General features: G+C 41.2%; 1 protein-coding gene across 1 annotated transcript in view; it reads left to right on the top strand.

The window, feature by feature from the left end:
• Positions 1 to 14,934, top strand: part of LOC102288330 (stromelysin-1) — a 17,655-nt gene extending 2,721 nt beyond the window's left edge. The window contains exon 7 of the mRNA XM_070383117.1: positions 14,880 to 14,934. Coding sequence (XP_070239218.1) covers positions 14,880 to 14,934 — 55 coding nt within the window. The remainder of the gene's footprint in view (positions 1 to 14,879) is intronic.
• The last annotated feature ends 1,045 nt before the right edge of the window (positions 14,935 to 15,979 follow it).

Below are 15,979 nucleotides of genomic sequence, written 5' to 3'. Positions count from 1 at the left end.
GTGGTTGTGGTGTGTAGGCTTAGTTGTACTGTCATATGTAGGATCTTAGTTTCCCAACCAGGGATCAAATCCTCTGCATTTCAAGGCAGACTCTTAACCACTGGACCACCGGAAGTTTTCTAAGCAGGTATCATTCTAAACTTCCCTGTTAGATCTGCTTTATCTGCAGCTCATATACTTTGAATCATTCCATCTCCATTTTCATTTGTCTCTAAGTATTTCTTGATTCTTTCAGTAACTCATTGGTTATTTAGTAGCAGGTTGTTTATGCATATGTTTTTTATTTTTAATTACAGTTTTTTCTCTTTGGGTTGATTTCCAGTTTCATACCATTGTGGGTGGAAAAGAAGCTTTATCAAAACTATAGTCTTTGTAAACTTATTGAGACTTGTTTTGTGCCTAGCATGTGATCCATTCTGGAAAATACTCCATGTGCACTTCTGAAAAGAATATGTATTTTGCTTTTGAAGGAAAGTGAAGTGAAAGTTCTCAGTTCAGTTCAGTTCAGTTTAGTCACCAGTGGTGTCTGACTCTTAGCGACCCCATGAGCTGCAGCACCCCAGGCCTCTGGGTCCAACACCAACCCCCGGAGGCCACCCAAGCCCATGTGCATTGAGTCGATGATGTCCAACCAACTCATCCTCTCTCATCCCCTTATCCTCCTGCCCACAATCTTTCCCAGCATCAGGGTCTTTTCAAATGAGTCAGCTCTTTTTGCATGAGGTGGCCAAAGTACTGAGTTTCAGCTTCACATCAGTCCTTCCAATGAACACCCAGGACTGATTTCCTTTAGGATGGCCTGCTTGATCTCCCTTGCAGTCCAAGGGACTTTCAAGAGTCTTCTCCAACACCACGGTTCAAAAGCATCAATTCTTCGGTGCTCAGCTTTCTTTATAGTCCAACTCTCACACCCATACATGACCACTGGAAAACCATAGCCTTGGCTAGACAGACTTTGCTGACAAAGTAATGCCTCTGCTTTTAATATGCTGTCTAGGTTGGTCATAACTTTCCTTCCAAGGAGTAAGCATCTTTCAATTTCATGGCTGCAATCACCATCTGCAGTGATTTTGGAGCCCAGAAAAATAAAGTCAGCCATTGTTTCCACTGTTTCCCCATCTATTTGCCATGAAGTGATGGGACCGGATGCCATTATGTTAGTTTTCTGAAGGTTGAGCCTTAAGCCAACTTTTTCACTCTCCTCTTCCACCTTCATCAAGAGACTCTTTAGTTCCTCTTCACTTTCTGCCATAAGGGTGATGTCATCTGCATATCTGAGGTTATTGATATTTCTCCCTGCATAGGTTTCTCAAGAGGCAGGTCAGGTGGTCTGGTATTCCCATCTCTTTCAGAATTTTCCACAGTTTATTGTGATCCACACAGTCAAAGGCTTTGCATAGTCAATAAAGCAGAAATAGATGCTTTTCTGGAACTCTCTTGCTTTTTTCCATGATCCAGCAGATGTTGGCAATTTGATCTCTGGTTCCTCTGCCTTTTCTAAAACCAGCTTGAACATCAGGAAGTTCACGGTTCACCTATTGCTGAAGCCTGACTTGGAGAATTTTGAGCATTACTTTACTAGTGTGTGAGATGAGTGCAATTGTGTGGTAGTTTGAGCATTCTTTGGCATTGCCTTTCTTTGGGATTGGAATGAAAACTGACCTTTTCCAGTCCTGTGGCCACTGCTGAGTTTTCCAAATTTGCTGGCATATTGAGTGCAGTACTTTCACAGCATCATCTTTCAGGATTTGGAATAGCTCAACTGGAATTCCATCACCTCCACTAGCTTTGTTCGTAGTGATGCTTTCTAAGGCTCACTTGACTTCACATTCCAGGATGTCTGGCTCTAGGTCAGTGATCACACCATCGTGATTATCTAGGTCATGAAGATCTTTTTTGTACAGTTCTTCTGTGTATTCTTGCCACCTCTTCTTAATATCTTCTGCTTCTGTTAGGTCCATACCATTTCTGTCCTTTATCGAGCCCATCTTTGCATGAAATGTTCCCTTGGTATATCTCATTTTCTTGAAGAGACCTCTATTCTTTCCCTTTCTGTTGTTTTCCTCTATTTCTTTGCATTGGTCGCTGAAGAAGGCTTTCTTATCTCTTCTTGTTATTCTTTGGAACTCTGCATTCAGATGCTTGTATCTTTCCTTTTATCCTTTGCTTTTCACTTCTCTTCTTTTCACAGCTATTTGTAAGGCCTCCCCAGACAGCCATTTTGCTTTTTTGCATTTCCTTTCCATGGGGATGGTCTTGATCCCTGTCTCCTGTACAGTGTCACGAACCTCATTCCATAGTTCATCAGGCACTCTATCTTTCATATCTAGGCCCTTAAATCTATTTCTCACTTCCACTGTATAATCATAAGGGAGATGATTTAGGTCATACCTGAATGGTCTAGTGATCATGCCATACCCAAGGTCAAGTGTTTCTATCTATAATCTTAGGTTGTTGGATGTTGAAATTGATAGCTTACCCAATAACTAGATACCTTAAGTGAGAATCTGTTATACATTTCTCAATCTTAGTTACAGGATGTGATGGACTATATTTCTGTCTGTATGGCTTTACAACATCTGCAGCACAGGCCACGAGCTTCAGGTGACAAAGTACGTAGGCACAGATCAGAAGATGCTGAATGAGCTGTAATGACCAGATGAAGTCAAGTGAAGAGAAAGTTTCCCAGTCATGTCCAACTCTTTGAGACCCGTTTAGTCCATGGTTTTCTCCAGGCCAGAATACTGGAGTGGGTAGCCTTTCCCTTCTCCAGGGGATCTTCCCAACCCAGGAATCTAACCCAGGTCTCTCACATGGCAGGCGGATTCTTTCCCAGCTGAGCCACAAGGGAAGCCCATATGATCAGACAGTTGGGGGAAAAAGAACAAAACTAAAGAAGTAACCCACTCCAGTACTTTTGCCTGGAAAATCCCATGGACGGAGGAGCCTGGTAGGCTGCAGTCCATGGGGTCGCGAAGAGTTGAACATGACTGAGCGACTTCACTTTCATGCATTGGAGAAGGAAACGGCAACCCACTCCAGTATTCTTGCCTGGAGAATCCCAGGGACGGGGAAGCCTGGTGGGCTGCCGTCTATGGGGTCACACAGAGTTGGACACGACTGAAGTGACTTAGCAGCAAAGAGGTAAATCAAAGGCAAAATTGGGGTCAGTTTCAAAAATGAGAAAAATAAACAGTATCAAAATATGAGAGAAAAAGGTTGGGGGAGAGCCAAGTTTCAAACCAAGAAGCTTTTGATAAACATCTAAGGTGCAATAGTTAGAATTTTGGGTAATCACTTAACCATTTAATTTTGTGTAATGGCTTACCCCTGAGCTTGAGTTTATTACTTAATTTTTTGATCCTAATCTCTACTCTGTAAGGTTGTTCTACAGATTAGAAATAACATATATTTAGGGCCTGGCATACAGTAATAGCTCTAGACTTAGGAGGGGTTCACCTTTTTTTGAGAAACAATTGTATACTTGGCTGAATGTATACACACACTCCAGTAAGTTTAGTAAGTAATGAATACCTTAAACACAGGATTCTTCTCATCCCAAGTCATTAGTTTCTTGCAGATGTGATGTTTTAAATTTACACACTAACATTACGCCCAAGATATGTACCAGTTATAATAATAGCTCTTAATATAACTTTAACTTTCATTGCATCATTACTGCATAATAAGATCCACCAACAGGGTATGTAAACACCAATAAAATTACGACTCAAACAGAGATGAAGCACCTCAGAGCTTGCCAAAGAAGTACCTGAGAGCATTGTCAGATATATTTCAGGCCAGCAAGCTTCTTCTAGTAAATATATTGGAGTGAATAATATACACCAGCATAAAACACATATGATAACCAGGTGAATGATGTTATATTCACCTCCTTTTATACAGACGGCAAAACAATGGCCCACAGAAGTTATACACTTGTTCATAGTCCAGTTGATTCTAAGTCTGGGTGTCAGCTCCCCCTACCTCTGACTTTCAGCTAGCGTCCATTTTACTTCATTGTGTAGAGCAAACTCCTTGGCTGCATTAAGACATAGGTTGACTTCACTGGTTCAGTGAGTACCCAAGCTTCTCTCCAGCTCTGGCATGGGGATCTCAGAGCCTCCAGTTTCTAGAAATCACACCTTGTCCAATCTACTTCAAATAGGGTAGAGGTGGCATGTGGTACTCAGAGGATCATTCCTGCACACTCATTAATTTAGTCTGCTATCACTTTGAAGTTACATACTTCAGATAGAGTAGAGTTAATTCATCTTTAGTGAGAGAAAAGTATAATTCTATACTATAATAATTTTAGGATCCTCTGTATTAAAAAGTTAGTTTGATAAGACAGTTATATGGACTTGGTATGTGAAAAACATACTTGGCTGAGGAAAAAAAAGAGAGAGAAATGCTTCTTTTGAGCAAAAGTGAGAGGTTAGGTGGACAATATTTTAAATAGTTCCCCATTACAAATCTCAATCCAATTTCCTCTTTTGTACTTGGGGAGGAGGAAAAGATGAAAAGATTTTTAAAAAGCAAGAGGATGGCTTCTTTTTCTTTAAGCAGGCCGGATCTGAATATTTAAATTCAAGTTTCCAGGCCCATTACTTCATGGAAAATAGATGGGGAAACAATGGAAATAGTGACAGACTTTATTTTCTTGGGCTCCAAAATCAGTACAGATGGTGACTTCAGCCATGAAATTAAAAGACACTTGCTCCTTGGATGAAAAGGTATGAACAACCTAGACAGCATATTAAAAAGCAGAGACATTACTTTACCGACAGAGGTCCATCTAATCAAAGCTATGGTTTTTCCAGTAGTCATGTATGGATGTGAGAGTTGGACTATAAATAAAGCTAAGCACTGAAGAATTTATGCTTTTGAACTGTGTTGTTGGAGAAGACTCTTGAGAGTCCCTTGGACTGCAACAAGATCCAACCGTCCATCCTAAAGGAGATCAGTCCTGAATATTCATTGGAAAGTCTGATGCTAAAGCTGAAACTCCAATACTTTGGGCACCTGGTGCGAAGAACTGACTCATTTGAAAAGACCCTGATGCTGGGAAAGATCGAGGGCAGGAGAAGGGGACGACAGAGGATGAGATGGTTGGATGGCATCACTGACTCAATGGACATGAGTTTGTGCAAACTTCAGGAGATGGTGATGGACAGGGAAGCCTGGCATGCTGCTGCCCATGGGATCGCAAAAGAGTTGGATACAACTGAGTGACTGAACTGAACTGAACAAACTAAATTGCAATAAAATATAAAGAATAGCACAAAAATAAAATATTAATATCTGGAAAAATACTACAATCCTGAAAAATACGTGAAAGAATTTGCTAGCAGAAAGGACAGTGGTCTTGTGGTTTTAAAAAAATGCAAGAAATCCAGAGGTTCCTGGGGTTGGATGTGACAGAGAAGCTGGACTCTGACTCCCTGGAGGTGACACACAAGCCCAGAGCTGGGGTTCCTGGCATCGGTCACTTCTGCGTCTTTCCTGGTAAGCCCAAAGAGACGGAGGAAAACTCATCTCACAGGTAATGGGTCCACAGAGATTTTACACATAATACTGAGATTTTATAAATTACTGTCACAGGAGAAATAGTACCTTCAATTTTTTTTTTCCATATAGAATTGTGAATTATACACTGAATTTGCCTAGAGACGTGTTGATTCTGCCACTCCAAAAGCTCTGACAGTTCTGGGAGGAGGTGACGCCACTTAGGTTCTTCAGGATCTATGAAGGAAAAGCTGACATAATGACTTTGCACTCAAAGGTAATAAATAAAATAAAATGTTTTCATTGATCTGGTGTTGTCTTATTGAAAAAGGGCATAAAGAAATTCTGATTGCCTATATTTCCACCAGTATTTTTCCTCTCCCAGAACTTGGAGACTTTGATCATTTTTGATGTACCTGGAAAAGTTTCGGGTCACACCTCTCCACTAGGCCTGGTTTGTATGGAGATGTTCACTTTGATGATGATGAACCATGGGCTGAGGACGCAGCAAGGTGGGTCATAAACATCTCTGGATGATTTCAGGAATAACGTCTGACACTATCCAAGAGTGACCTGATTATCTAGAATGAGCAGTAAATGGAACATCCTAAGAACTGGCATTTCTGATTTATTTGATGGTACCCACCAGAAGCACTCTTTGTTTCAATCATCGTTGAAGAACTTTATGAAATAAAGTTCTTTGCTGTCAGCATTTCTGACAGCATTTCAGAAATGCTGAAAGAAAAGAAGCTGCCTTTTCTTCTTTGCTGTCAGCAAGCACAATGTTGAAGCATCATTAATCTTACTTTCACAGCTTAGGAATTTGTGGAGGTTTTAGAATGAACATGTTAACAATGCTTCTCTTTCCTTTTACTACAGATGATTAAGGAAAAATCAATTACATTGAATCAGGTTTGACCCTAAAATGTGCCCTGGGATTTCTTTTCTTACCATCTGGTTTCTTTTCTCTTAAAAATAAAGATCAGAAAAAAATGACAGAAAATAAGTTTCTAGTTCACCTGTTCAAATAAACATGTCAGTGTCTCTAGTTTAGGAGCTTCCCCTCACCCCAAACTGTTTCTAAATAACTTTACTAAATTTTAACCTAATGACCGAGATTAACTGTGATTACAATGGTCCCTGGGCATCTGCACAGAATTTGTTCCAGGAGCTACAAAGTGTCCAGTAAGTGATTGACTTACTGATGTGAAGCTTGGGAGAGACTTCTAGGTTGGAAATTTAGATTAAGAAGTCACCAGCAATTAGACAAAATAACTAGTACTGGTCACTGTAATTTATTGGTAATAAATATAAGACCCAGAAAGAGAGTGGACCAAGTTATCTACTCATTTATTTTTTCACTCACACATTCATTCATACATTCATTCAGGGACTAAATACCACCTATAAATTGGTTGAAATAAAACCAAGACTTCCGTTTTCCACAACACTCCTCTAAAAGCATTTCTAAAACCAAACAACTTCACTCAAATTTTCTTGGGCTTCTCTTTTCAATAGGCAATGAGTTCTGGGCTGTCAGAAGAGTTGAGATGCAAGCAGGTTATCTAACAGACATCCACACCCTGGGTTTTCCTCCAACCATAAAGAAAACTGATGTAGCTACTTCTGATAAGGCAAAGAAGAAAAGATGCTTCTTTGTAGAGGACAAATACATGAGGTAAGTAGTGATAGGAATGACTTCATATGAAGCCTAATTGGGAAAATTATTGTTTTTTCTTTAAGGATATCCCCTACTCCCACAATCAAAGTTTCTCTAATTTCAAATTTTCTGATTATGAAGACGACAGCTTATAATCATTCAACTTCCCAGATATAACCAAGGAATCTCAGAATGGATGATCATTGGATCATATATCCAGACACCAAAAGGCATCAGCAGAGACCAGCTGAGGCCCAGACAATGCATCACCATAAGAAGCCCAGGTGTATCAGGCTGAAGACCAAGTGTGATAAAGAACCGAAAGTTTACTTTAGCCAATTATTTAATTCATTTTGCATCATTTGTATACACAGTCCTCAAGCATCTGAGGTGGAAAGACACTTAGACTCTGTGTGTCTAGACTTAGAAAACTGACCTCAGACATAGTGTATGGTCCCTCTGTGAAGAGCATGATATCCTTGTATCTGGACAAAGTACTGTTTTATGTACTAAGCTTTTACACTGTTCATGGGGTTCTCAAGGCAAGAATACTGAAGTGGTTTGCCATTCCTTTCCCCAGTGAGAAGGTCAGTAGGTGCCCAAAATGCTACTGAAGATCAGTGGAGAAATAACTCCAGAAAGAAGGAAGGGATGGAGCCAAAGCAAAAACAATACCCAGCTGTGGATGTGACTGGTGATAGAAGCAAGGTCCGATGCTGTAAAGAGCAATATTACATAGGAACCTGGAATGTCAGGTCCATGAATCAAGGCAAATTGGAAGAGGTCAAACAAGAGATGGCAAGAGTGAATGTCGACATTCTAGGAATCAGCGAACTAAAATGGACTGGAATGGGTGAATTTAACTCAGATGACCATTATATCTACTACTTCAGGCAGGAATCCCTCAGAAGAAATGGAGTAGCCATCATGGTCAACAAAAGAGTCCAAAATGCAGTACTTGGATGCAATCTCAAAAACGACAGAATGATCTCTGTTCATTTCCAGCCAAACCATTCAATATCACAGTCTATGATATTCCATTCAATATTCCAAGTCTATGCCCCAACCAGTAATGCTGAAGAAGCTGAAGTTGAATGGTTCTATGAAGACCTACAAGACCTTTTAGAACCAACACCCAAAAAAGATGTCCTTTTCATTGTAGGGGACTGGAATGCAAAAGTAGGAAGTCAAGAAACACCTGGAGTAACAGGAAAATTTGGCCTTGGAATACAGAATGAAGCAGGGCAAAGACTAATAGAGTTTTTCCAAGAGAATGCACTGGTCATAGCAAACACCCTCTTCCAACAATACAAGACTCTACACATGGACATCAGCAGATGGTCAACATCGAAATCAGATTGATTACATTCTTTGCAGTCAAAGATGGAGAAGCTCTATACAGTCAGCAAAAACAAGACCAGGAGCTGACTATGGCTCAGATCATGAGCTCCTTATTACCAAATTCAGACTTAAATTGAAGAAAGTAGGGAAAACCACTAGACCATTCAGGTATGACCTAAATCAAATCCCTTATGATTATTCAGTGGAAGTGAGAAATAGATTTAAGGGCCTAGATCTGACAGACAGAGTGCCTGATGAACTATGGATGGACGTTCTTGACATTGTACAGGAGACAGGGATCAAGACCATCCCCATGGAAAGGAAATGCAAAAAAGCAAAATGGCTGTCTGGGGAGGCCTTACAAATAGCTGTGAAAAGAAGAGAAGTGAAAAGCAAAGGAGTAAAGGAAAGATATAAGCATCTGAATGCAGAGTTCCAAAGAATAGCAAGAAGAGATAAGAAAGCCTTCCTCAGCGATCAATGCAAAGAAATAGAGGAAAACAACAGAATGGGAAAGACTAGAGATCTCTTCAAGAAAATTAGGGATACCAAGGGAACATTTCATGCAAAGATGGGCTCAATAAAGGACAGAAATGGTATGGACCTAACAGAAGCAGAAGATATTAAGAAGAACTTACAAGTTCTTACAAGCAAGAATACACAGAAGAACTGTACAAAAAAGATCTTCATGACCCAGATAATCACGATGATGTGATCACTGACCTAGAGCCAGACATCCTGGAATGTGAAGTCAAGTGGGCCTTAGAAAGCATCACTATGAAGAAAGCTAGTGGAGGTAATGGAATTCCAGTTGAGCTATTTCAAATCCTGAAAGATGATGCTGTGAAAGTGCTGCACTCAATATGCCAGCAAATTTGGAAAACTCAGCAGTGGCCACAGGACTGGAAAATGTCAGTTTTCATTCTAATCCCAAAGAAAGGCAATGCCAAAGAATGCTCAAACTACTGCACAATTGCACTCATCTCACATGCTAGTAAAGCAATGCTCACAATTCTCCAAGCCAGGCTTCAGCAATACGTGAACCATGAACTTCCTGATGTTCAAGCTGGTTTTAGAAAAGACAGAGGAACCAGAGATCAAATTGCCAACATCCGCTGGATCATGGAAAAAGCAAAAGAGTTCCAGAAAAGCATCTATTTCTGCTTTATTGACTATGCCAAAGCCTTTGACTGTGTGGATATAATAAACTGTGGAAAATTCTGAAAGAGATGGGAATACCAGACCACCTGACCTGCCTCTTGAGAAATCTGTATGCATGTCAGGAAGCAACAGTTAGAACTGGACATGGAACAACAGACTGGTTCCAAATAGGAAAAGGAGTACGTCAAGGCTGTATATTGTCACCCTGCTTATTTAACTTATATGCAGAGTACATCATGAGAAACACTGGACTGGAAGAAGCACAAGCTGGAATCAAGATTGCCAGGAAAAATACCAATAACCTCAGATATGCAGATGATACCACCCTTATGGCAGAAAGTGAAGAGGAACTAAAAAGCCTCTTGATGAAAGTGAAAGAGGAGAGTGAAAAAGTTGGCTTAAAGCTCAACATTCAGAAAACGAAGATCATGGCATCCGGTCCCATCACTTCATGGGAAATGGATGGGGAAACAGTGGAAACAGTGTCTGACTTTATTTTTGGGGGCTCCAAAATCACTGCAGACCGTGACTGCAGCCATGAAATTAAAAGATGCTTACTCCTTGGAAGGAAAGTTATGACCAACCTAGATAGCATATTCAAAAGCAGAGACATTACTTTGCCAACAAAGGTCCATCTAGTCAAGGCTATGGTTTTTTCCAGTAGTTATGTATGGATGTGAGAGTTAGACTGTGAAGAAAACAAAGCATGAAGAATTGATGCCTTTGAACTGTGGTGTTGGAGAAGACTCTTGAGAGTCCCTTGGACTGCAAGGAGATCCAACCAGTCCATTCTGAAGGAGATCAGCCCTGGGATTTCTTTGGAAGGAATGATGCTGAAGCTGAAGCTCCAGTACTTTGGCCACTTCATGCAAAGAGTTGACCCATTGGAAAAGACTGATGCTGGGAGGGATTGGGGGCAGGAGGAGAAGGGGACGACAGAGGATAAGATGGCTGGATAGCATCACTGACTCGATGGAGGTGAGTCTGAGTGAACTCCAGAGTTGGTGATGGACAGGGAGGCCTGGTGTGCTGCGATTCATGGGGTCACAAAGAGTTGGACACGACTGAGCGACTGAACTGAACTGAAGTTTTTGAGCCCAAGATAGTCACATATATTTATAGTCAAAATAATTTTTAACACTTCCTTACACCATTTTAGAATTTTTTCCAGGATTTCACACTGGGATATTAATATGACATCATACTGTTGCAATGGGGCCTCTGCATAATGTTTAACTGTGTTTCTTTCATTTGGTACAGATTTGATGAAAATAGCTAGTCCATGGGGCAAAGTTTTCCCAGACTAATAGCTGATGACTTTCCTGGAGTTAAGCTGAAGATGGATGCTGTGTAACAGGCATTTGGTAAGAGGACACTCATTTCATTGCCAATGGGGACACTTCAGGGAATTTTATGGTGTCAAACTGAAGAGGAAACACAAAGCAATTTTCAAATAACTCAAGCTTACATCTTTTTATTCTAAACTCTTGAAAATTTTCACTTTCCAATTTATGCAAATTGGGCTTAAACTTTCTTCTTGAATAATTTCCAAGTCACTGTTTCATCCTGAGCCCTGCATGAGTGCTCAATCATGTCTGACTCTTTGTGACCTCATGACTATAGCCCACCAGTCTCCTCTGTCCATGGAATTTTCCAGGCAAGAATACTACAGTGGGTTACCATTTCCTACCTCCAGGGGATCTTTTTGACACAGTGATCAAACTGGCATCGCCTGCATGTCCTGCACTGGCAAGCGCATTCTTTACTGCTGTGCCACCTGGGAAGCCTCCACTGTTTCATACTTGCACATAAAATCAAAGGATACTTCCTCACATCATAGAATTTCAAGTCACTGTTTTGAATAAAAATGCAACGGAGTGTGAGCCAGGTCTGCTTGTCTGTCTCCTCCAGCTCCTCCTTGTTGTCCATGCTCTGCTATCCCAAGGAGAAATGAGAAGAGTCTGCCTGGCTTTCTGCTGCAGGCTGCCATTGCCTATATTAAATATTATTTGTAAATAAATTATAGCCCTTCCCTACCCTCAAAAGAGACAAAAGTTGACTCCTGGTAATGAACAGATGAGAAAGCAAAAGCATGCTTGCTTTTAAGGAATCTGGAGGAGCTGCCAGGGCTTGACATCACAAGGCTCAGCCCATAGGGCTATTGGTCTTGTTACAGGATAACTTGGCCTTAACGTATGCAAAGCAATAAATGGACCTCCAATGCATTTTATTGATGGCCTGTTTCTCTTGGGTCCAATTGCTTCCCAAATTGTGATTTAGTACCTCATGGGGGGAAATGGGATTGGATAGAAAGAGGAAAATGAGACAGGCAGTTCCTAAGCAGGTTGATAAGAAGTCTGGGGTCCCCAAGGAGGGGAAGGAGGAGGAGGAGGAGACTGTAGTCAAAGACAATTGAACAGACTTGGACTCCCATGGTAGGACAAGACCAACACTATGGTGAATTGAGATGGATGCTCAAAAAGAGGTGAGGAAGAGGTTTTAGTGATTCCTACCTCTGGTCAATATTGGTCCTGGAAATTAGAAGAGGTGTAACTGCACCTTCAGGAAGGCATCAAGTAGTTTTACTGTTGGGAAGATTGAGGGAAGTTGGGGTTGTGAATAGATTGGCACTTGTCAATAGGATGGTGATAATGAGGCAGAAAAGAAAGGGAATACAACCTGAGTGAGCTCAGAAATGGCTAGGTGATGCCTTGAGATCCTATACAGGAAACCTAGATAAGTCCTTGAAGGTAAAAGGAGAAGAGGGCAGCAGAGGATGAGATAGGTTAGATAGCATCACTCACTGCTCACAAGCATGACCAATGGTTGGGAATCTGAGCAAACTCTGAAAAATCATGAAGGACAGGGAGGGAGGGAGGCCTGTGTGCTGTAGTCCACGGGGTCATAAAGAGTCAGACACAACTTAGCAACTGACCAACAACAGCAAAGACCCCCATCCCACAGAAACAGAAATAGTAAGATGTGTTGTTTTAACCCAATAAGTTTGGTAGTAACTTTAAAATCAGTAATACATATCTAATACAGTAAATGATCTTATGTACAGTCATAGATACATAACAATTATCCAGATAATTCAGGTCAAAAATCATACTCAAGAAGCTCTGAAGGCAGCAATATCTCACCACTTTCTGGAGTTCCAAATCTGACAATGATAGCCATGACATAGAGAGATGTGTGACTGTGTCAAGGGGGAGTTCAAAGGCAAAATTTTATAGTAGAAAAAATTGGCCGTTGATGCCCTCACTTTATTTGGGGAGTCTTTCTCTTTCTTTTTCTGTATCTTACCTTTTTATCCAGTCATAAAGTAGCATTATTACACAGCATTTGTAGCCATTAATGAAATAATAAATGATAACAATTCTGATGTATTTGAATTATAAAATTTTTTTCTTGTTATTGGTAATTGTTAGGGTTCAAATGTTAAATACACTTGAAAGAGACAGAGTAGTTGTGGAATCAGAGCAAAAGACACACAGAGAAAAGAAAGCAGAGAGACAGAGGGACAGAGACAAAAGGGGAAACAGAGAGAAGGTAACAGGTGACACGGTGGCAGTAAGCTCAGGTGTGGGCAGGAAGGTGGGAACCACACTGAAATGCAGGAAGATGACCCGGGTACGAGGAGACCTAAGGCGGAGAAGGGTGTGCACTGATGAAGGGCAAAGGGAAGAAGGAAAAGGCCAAGAAGACATAATTAGGACTACATTAGGAAGTCACACTGCGACAGGCCACCCATGAAGCAACCTGGAAATCAGGGAAAGTAGCCTGGAAAGCAGTATTATTCCAAACCCTGACGTGAGATCGAGAACCTGTTGGGAGCAACTTTGTGCCTCAAGGACCACAAGCAGAGCGTTCAAGTCAGTGACCTAAGAAGCAAGCCCTGACTGCTCTCTAAGCGTAAAAAGAGGCGCTTGCACAAAACAGTCTCCTGGAGACTGGCTGCACCACCTCTGTTCCTTCGTTCACTGGCTAATCCACTCGTGTACAGGTGAGTGTGAGGGCTACAGGGTAAAGCACACGGACACAGAGCTTTACAGACATGGCTCCACTCTTTCGGAGCTTACTTTCTCCAGAGGGAGGCGGAGACGTGAACAGTCTGTGTGATACGATCCCAAGTGCTTTGGCCATAGCAGGGAAGCACACGGGGCTGTCGGATCACCTAGAAGCTCCTTCCCAACCATAACACTGACAAGTCATGGGAAGCCACAAGTCATGAGAAGCCTTCTAGGGTTTTCGCCTATGAGCAACCCCTAAGTGAAAAATCAAAGAGCAGGAATTTAGGAAGTGGGCAGGAGGTGGCCAAGGTAGGGAGAGAGGGCAGTATCAGAAGGTGTTTAGACCTTGTGGCCTAAAGCAGTGTTTCTCAAACCACCGGTAGTGAAGGACCAGTTTCTTAAATTGCCAATAAATTATGGACTGGTACTTCATAAAATACAATAAAAAGGAATTACTAGCAAAATGGAATGACAGAGATTTTGAGTGCCCGATTTTTAGATCTGGCAGACATAAATCTCTCTGTCAAACTGCTAGAAAAGAGGCTCAAAGCACTTATTCCCTATACTTGTACTTATTTGGCATTCTTCAGATAAGTACATGGGGTCCATGGGGTCTCAAAGAGTCAGACATGACTTAGCAACAGAACAAGAACAATAGTGTAGAATAATAGCAAATCTTCCCTGGGCCAGCAGAGAGGACACTCTGACTAGTACTGGCATGTAATATACTATACAAGCAAAGACTTGCATTAGAGAGAGGGGTAAACATCAAGGAACTCTGCTGCCTGAAGCACTTTCTGGGTGGTGCTGGCACTCAGACTACTGAAAGTCAGGTCTAAAATGTGCCTGACTGTACTGTAACAGTTGAATTCTCAACACTCTTAATTGTTAATGCCAAGGCTAATATTGTGGTGGAGATTCCAGCAACCAGAACGGGGTAATAGGGAAAACCTGGGAGAGGAGATGGGAAAACTTCCCTTTCTGTCTGTTCTTCAAAGCAACTTATTTGCTGCCATGAAAGTCTTCCTATAATAAACTTTAGCTCAATTTGATTGACTTGGTTTAAAACACAAACAGGAAATGAAACAAACCACAAAACTCTTCCCACACTTTGCCCCCTCACTTCACAGCTACCTCCTTGCACTTTGGACTCAGCTCGGAGCTGCATCTCTGAGATGCTGCCTTTCTTCCCCCAGATGTGCTGTGTCATCCCGGCTGCTACAGAACACTTTCACTCTCTGTTACAAGTAATGCCTCAGATTTGTCCCGCAGCAGGCTACAACCTTGAATTATTTTCCACTCTAAATTAATCAAGGGGTTTCCCAGGTAGCTAAGTAGTAAAGAATCCACCTGCCAATGCAAGAGACACAAGAGAAGCGGGTTCGATCCCCAAGTGGGGAAAATCCCCTGGAGTAGGAAATCCCAACAGAGGAGCCTGGCAGGCTCACAAAGAGCTGGGCAAACTCGCAAAGAGTTGAAGCGACCGAACACACACTCACGCTAAACTGTTCAAGGGCACAATTGTTGACATGAAGTAGGTGCTCAGTAAATGTTTGTTGAATGGATAAATAAATGGGTCACTAAGTCTTAGAAGGAAGTCGTGTTTGATGTTAGAATAAAGAAAGAGTAGGAGTTGTCAGGCCACCAGTTTGGAGACAAAGGGTGTTCTAAATGCAGAGAACCATACGGAGCAATGGTGTGGAGATATTGGGTGACATGTCATGACCGGGGACTCCCAAAATGTTTGGTTAAAGTCAAGAAAATGTTAGGCACTTTTAATGTATATTTTGGAGAGAGGACTATGAAACATTCAACTTACAATTAGGATCATGAGATTTCAGTTAATATGTATGACAGCTGAGTTAAATGCCTTCACAGAGTTCATGTCTAACTTTAACTTGTTTTCATGGTAAACTAATTAACCATGTTTTCATACTTCATTTACACATTTATTAGTTCAATAATCATTCAATCATGGCATCATTTCTAGTTTTGAAGCAAGCAGATATAATTTTTTTTTTTAAGTACTCAGTCAGCTAAGAACACCAAATTATCCTGTACTACATGATACATTTCTTCAGCAACTCAGCAGATGCTCACTATTTCAGTAAGTGAGCAGGGGATGGAATGACTTGGCCCCCTAAAGATATAATCAAGGAAGATTTTCTGGTTATTTATTGCTACATAACAAAAAAAGGTCCAATGCTGTAAAGAGCAATATTGCATAGGAACCTGGAATGTCAGGTCCATGAATCAAGGCAAATTGGAAGAGGTCAAACAAGAGATGGCAAGAGTG

Source organism: Bos mutus, chromosome 15, assembly GCF_027580195.1.
Source record: "Bos mutus isolate GX-2022 chromosome 15, NWIPB_WYAK_1.1, whole genome shotgun sequence".
Lineage (NCBI taxonomy): Eukaryota > Metazoa > Chordata > Mammalia > Artiodactyla > Bovidae > Bos > Bos mutus.
The sequence above is the reverse complement of the archived record's forward strand: the minus strand, read 5'-3'. Positions and strand labels throughout refer to the sequence as shown.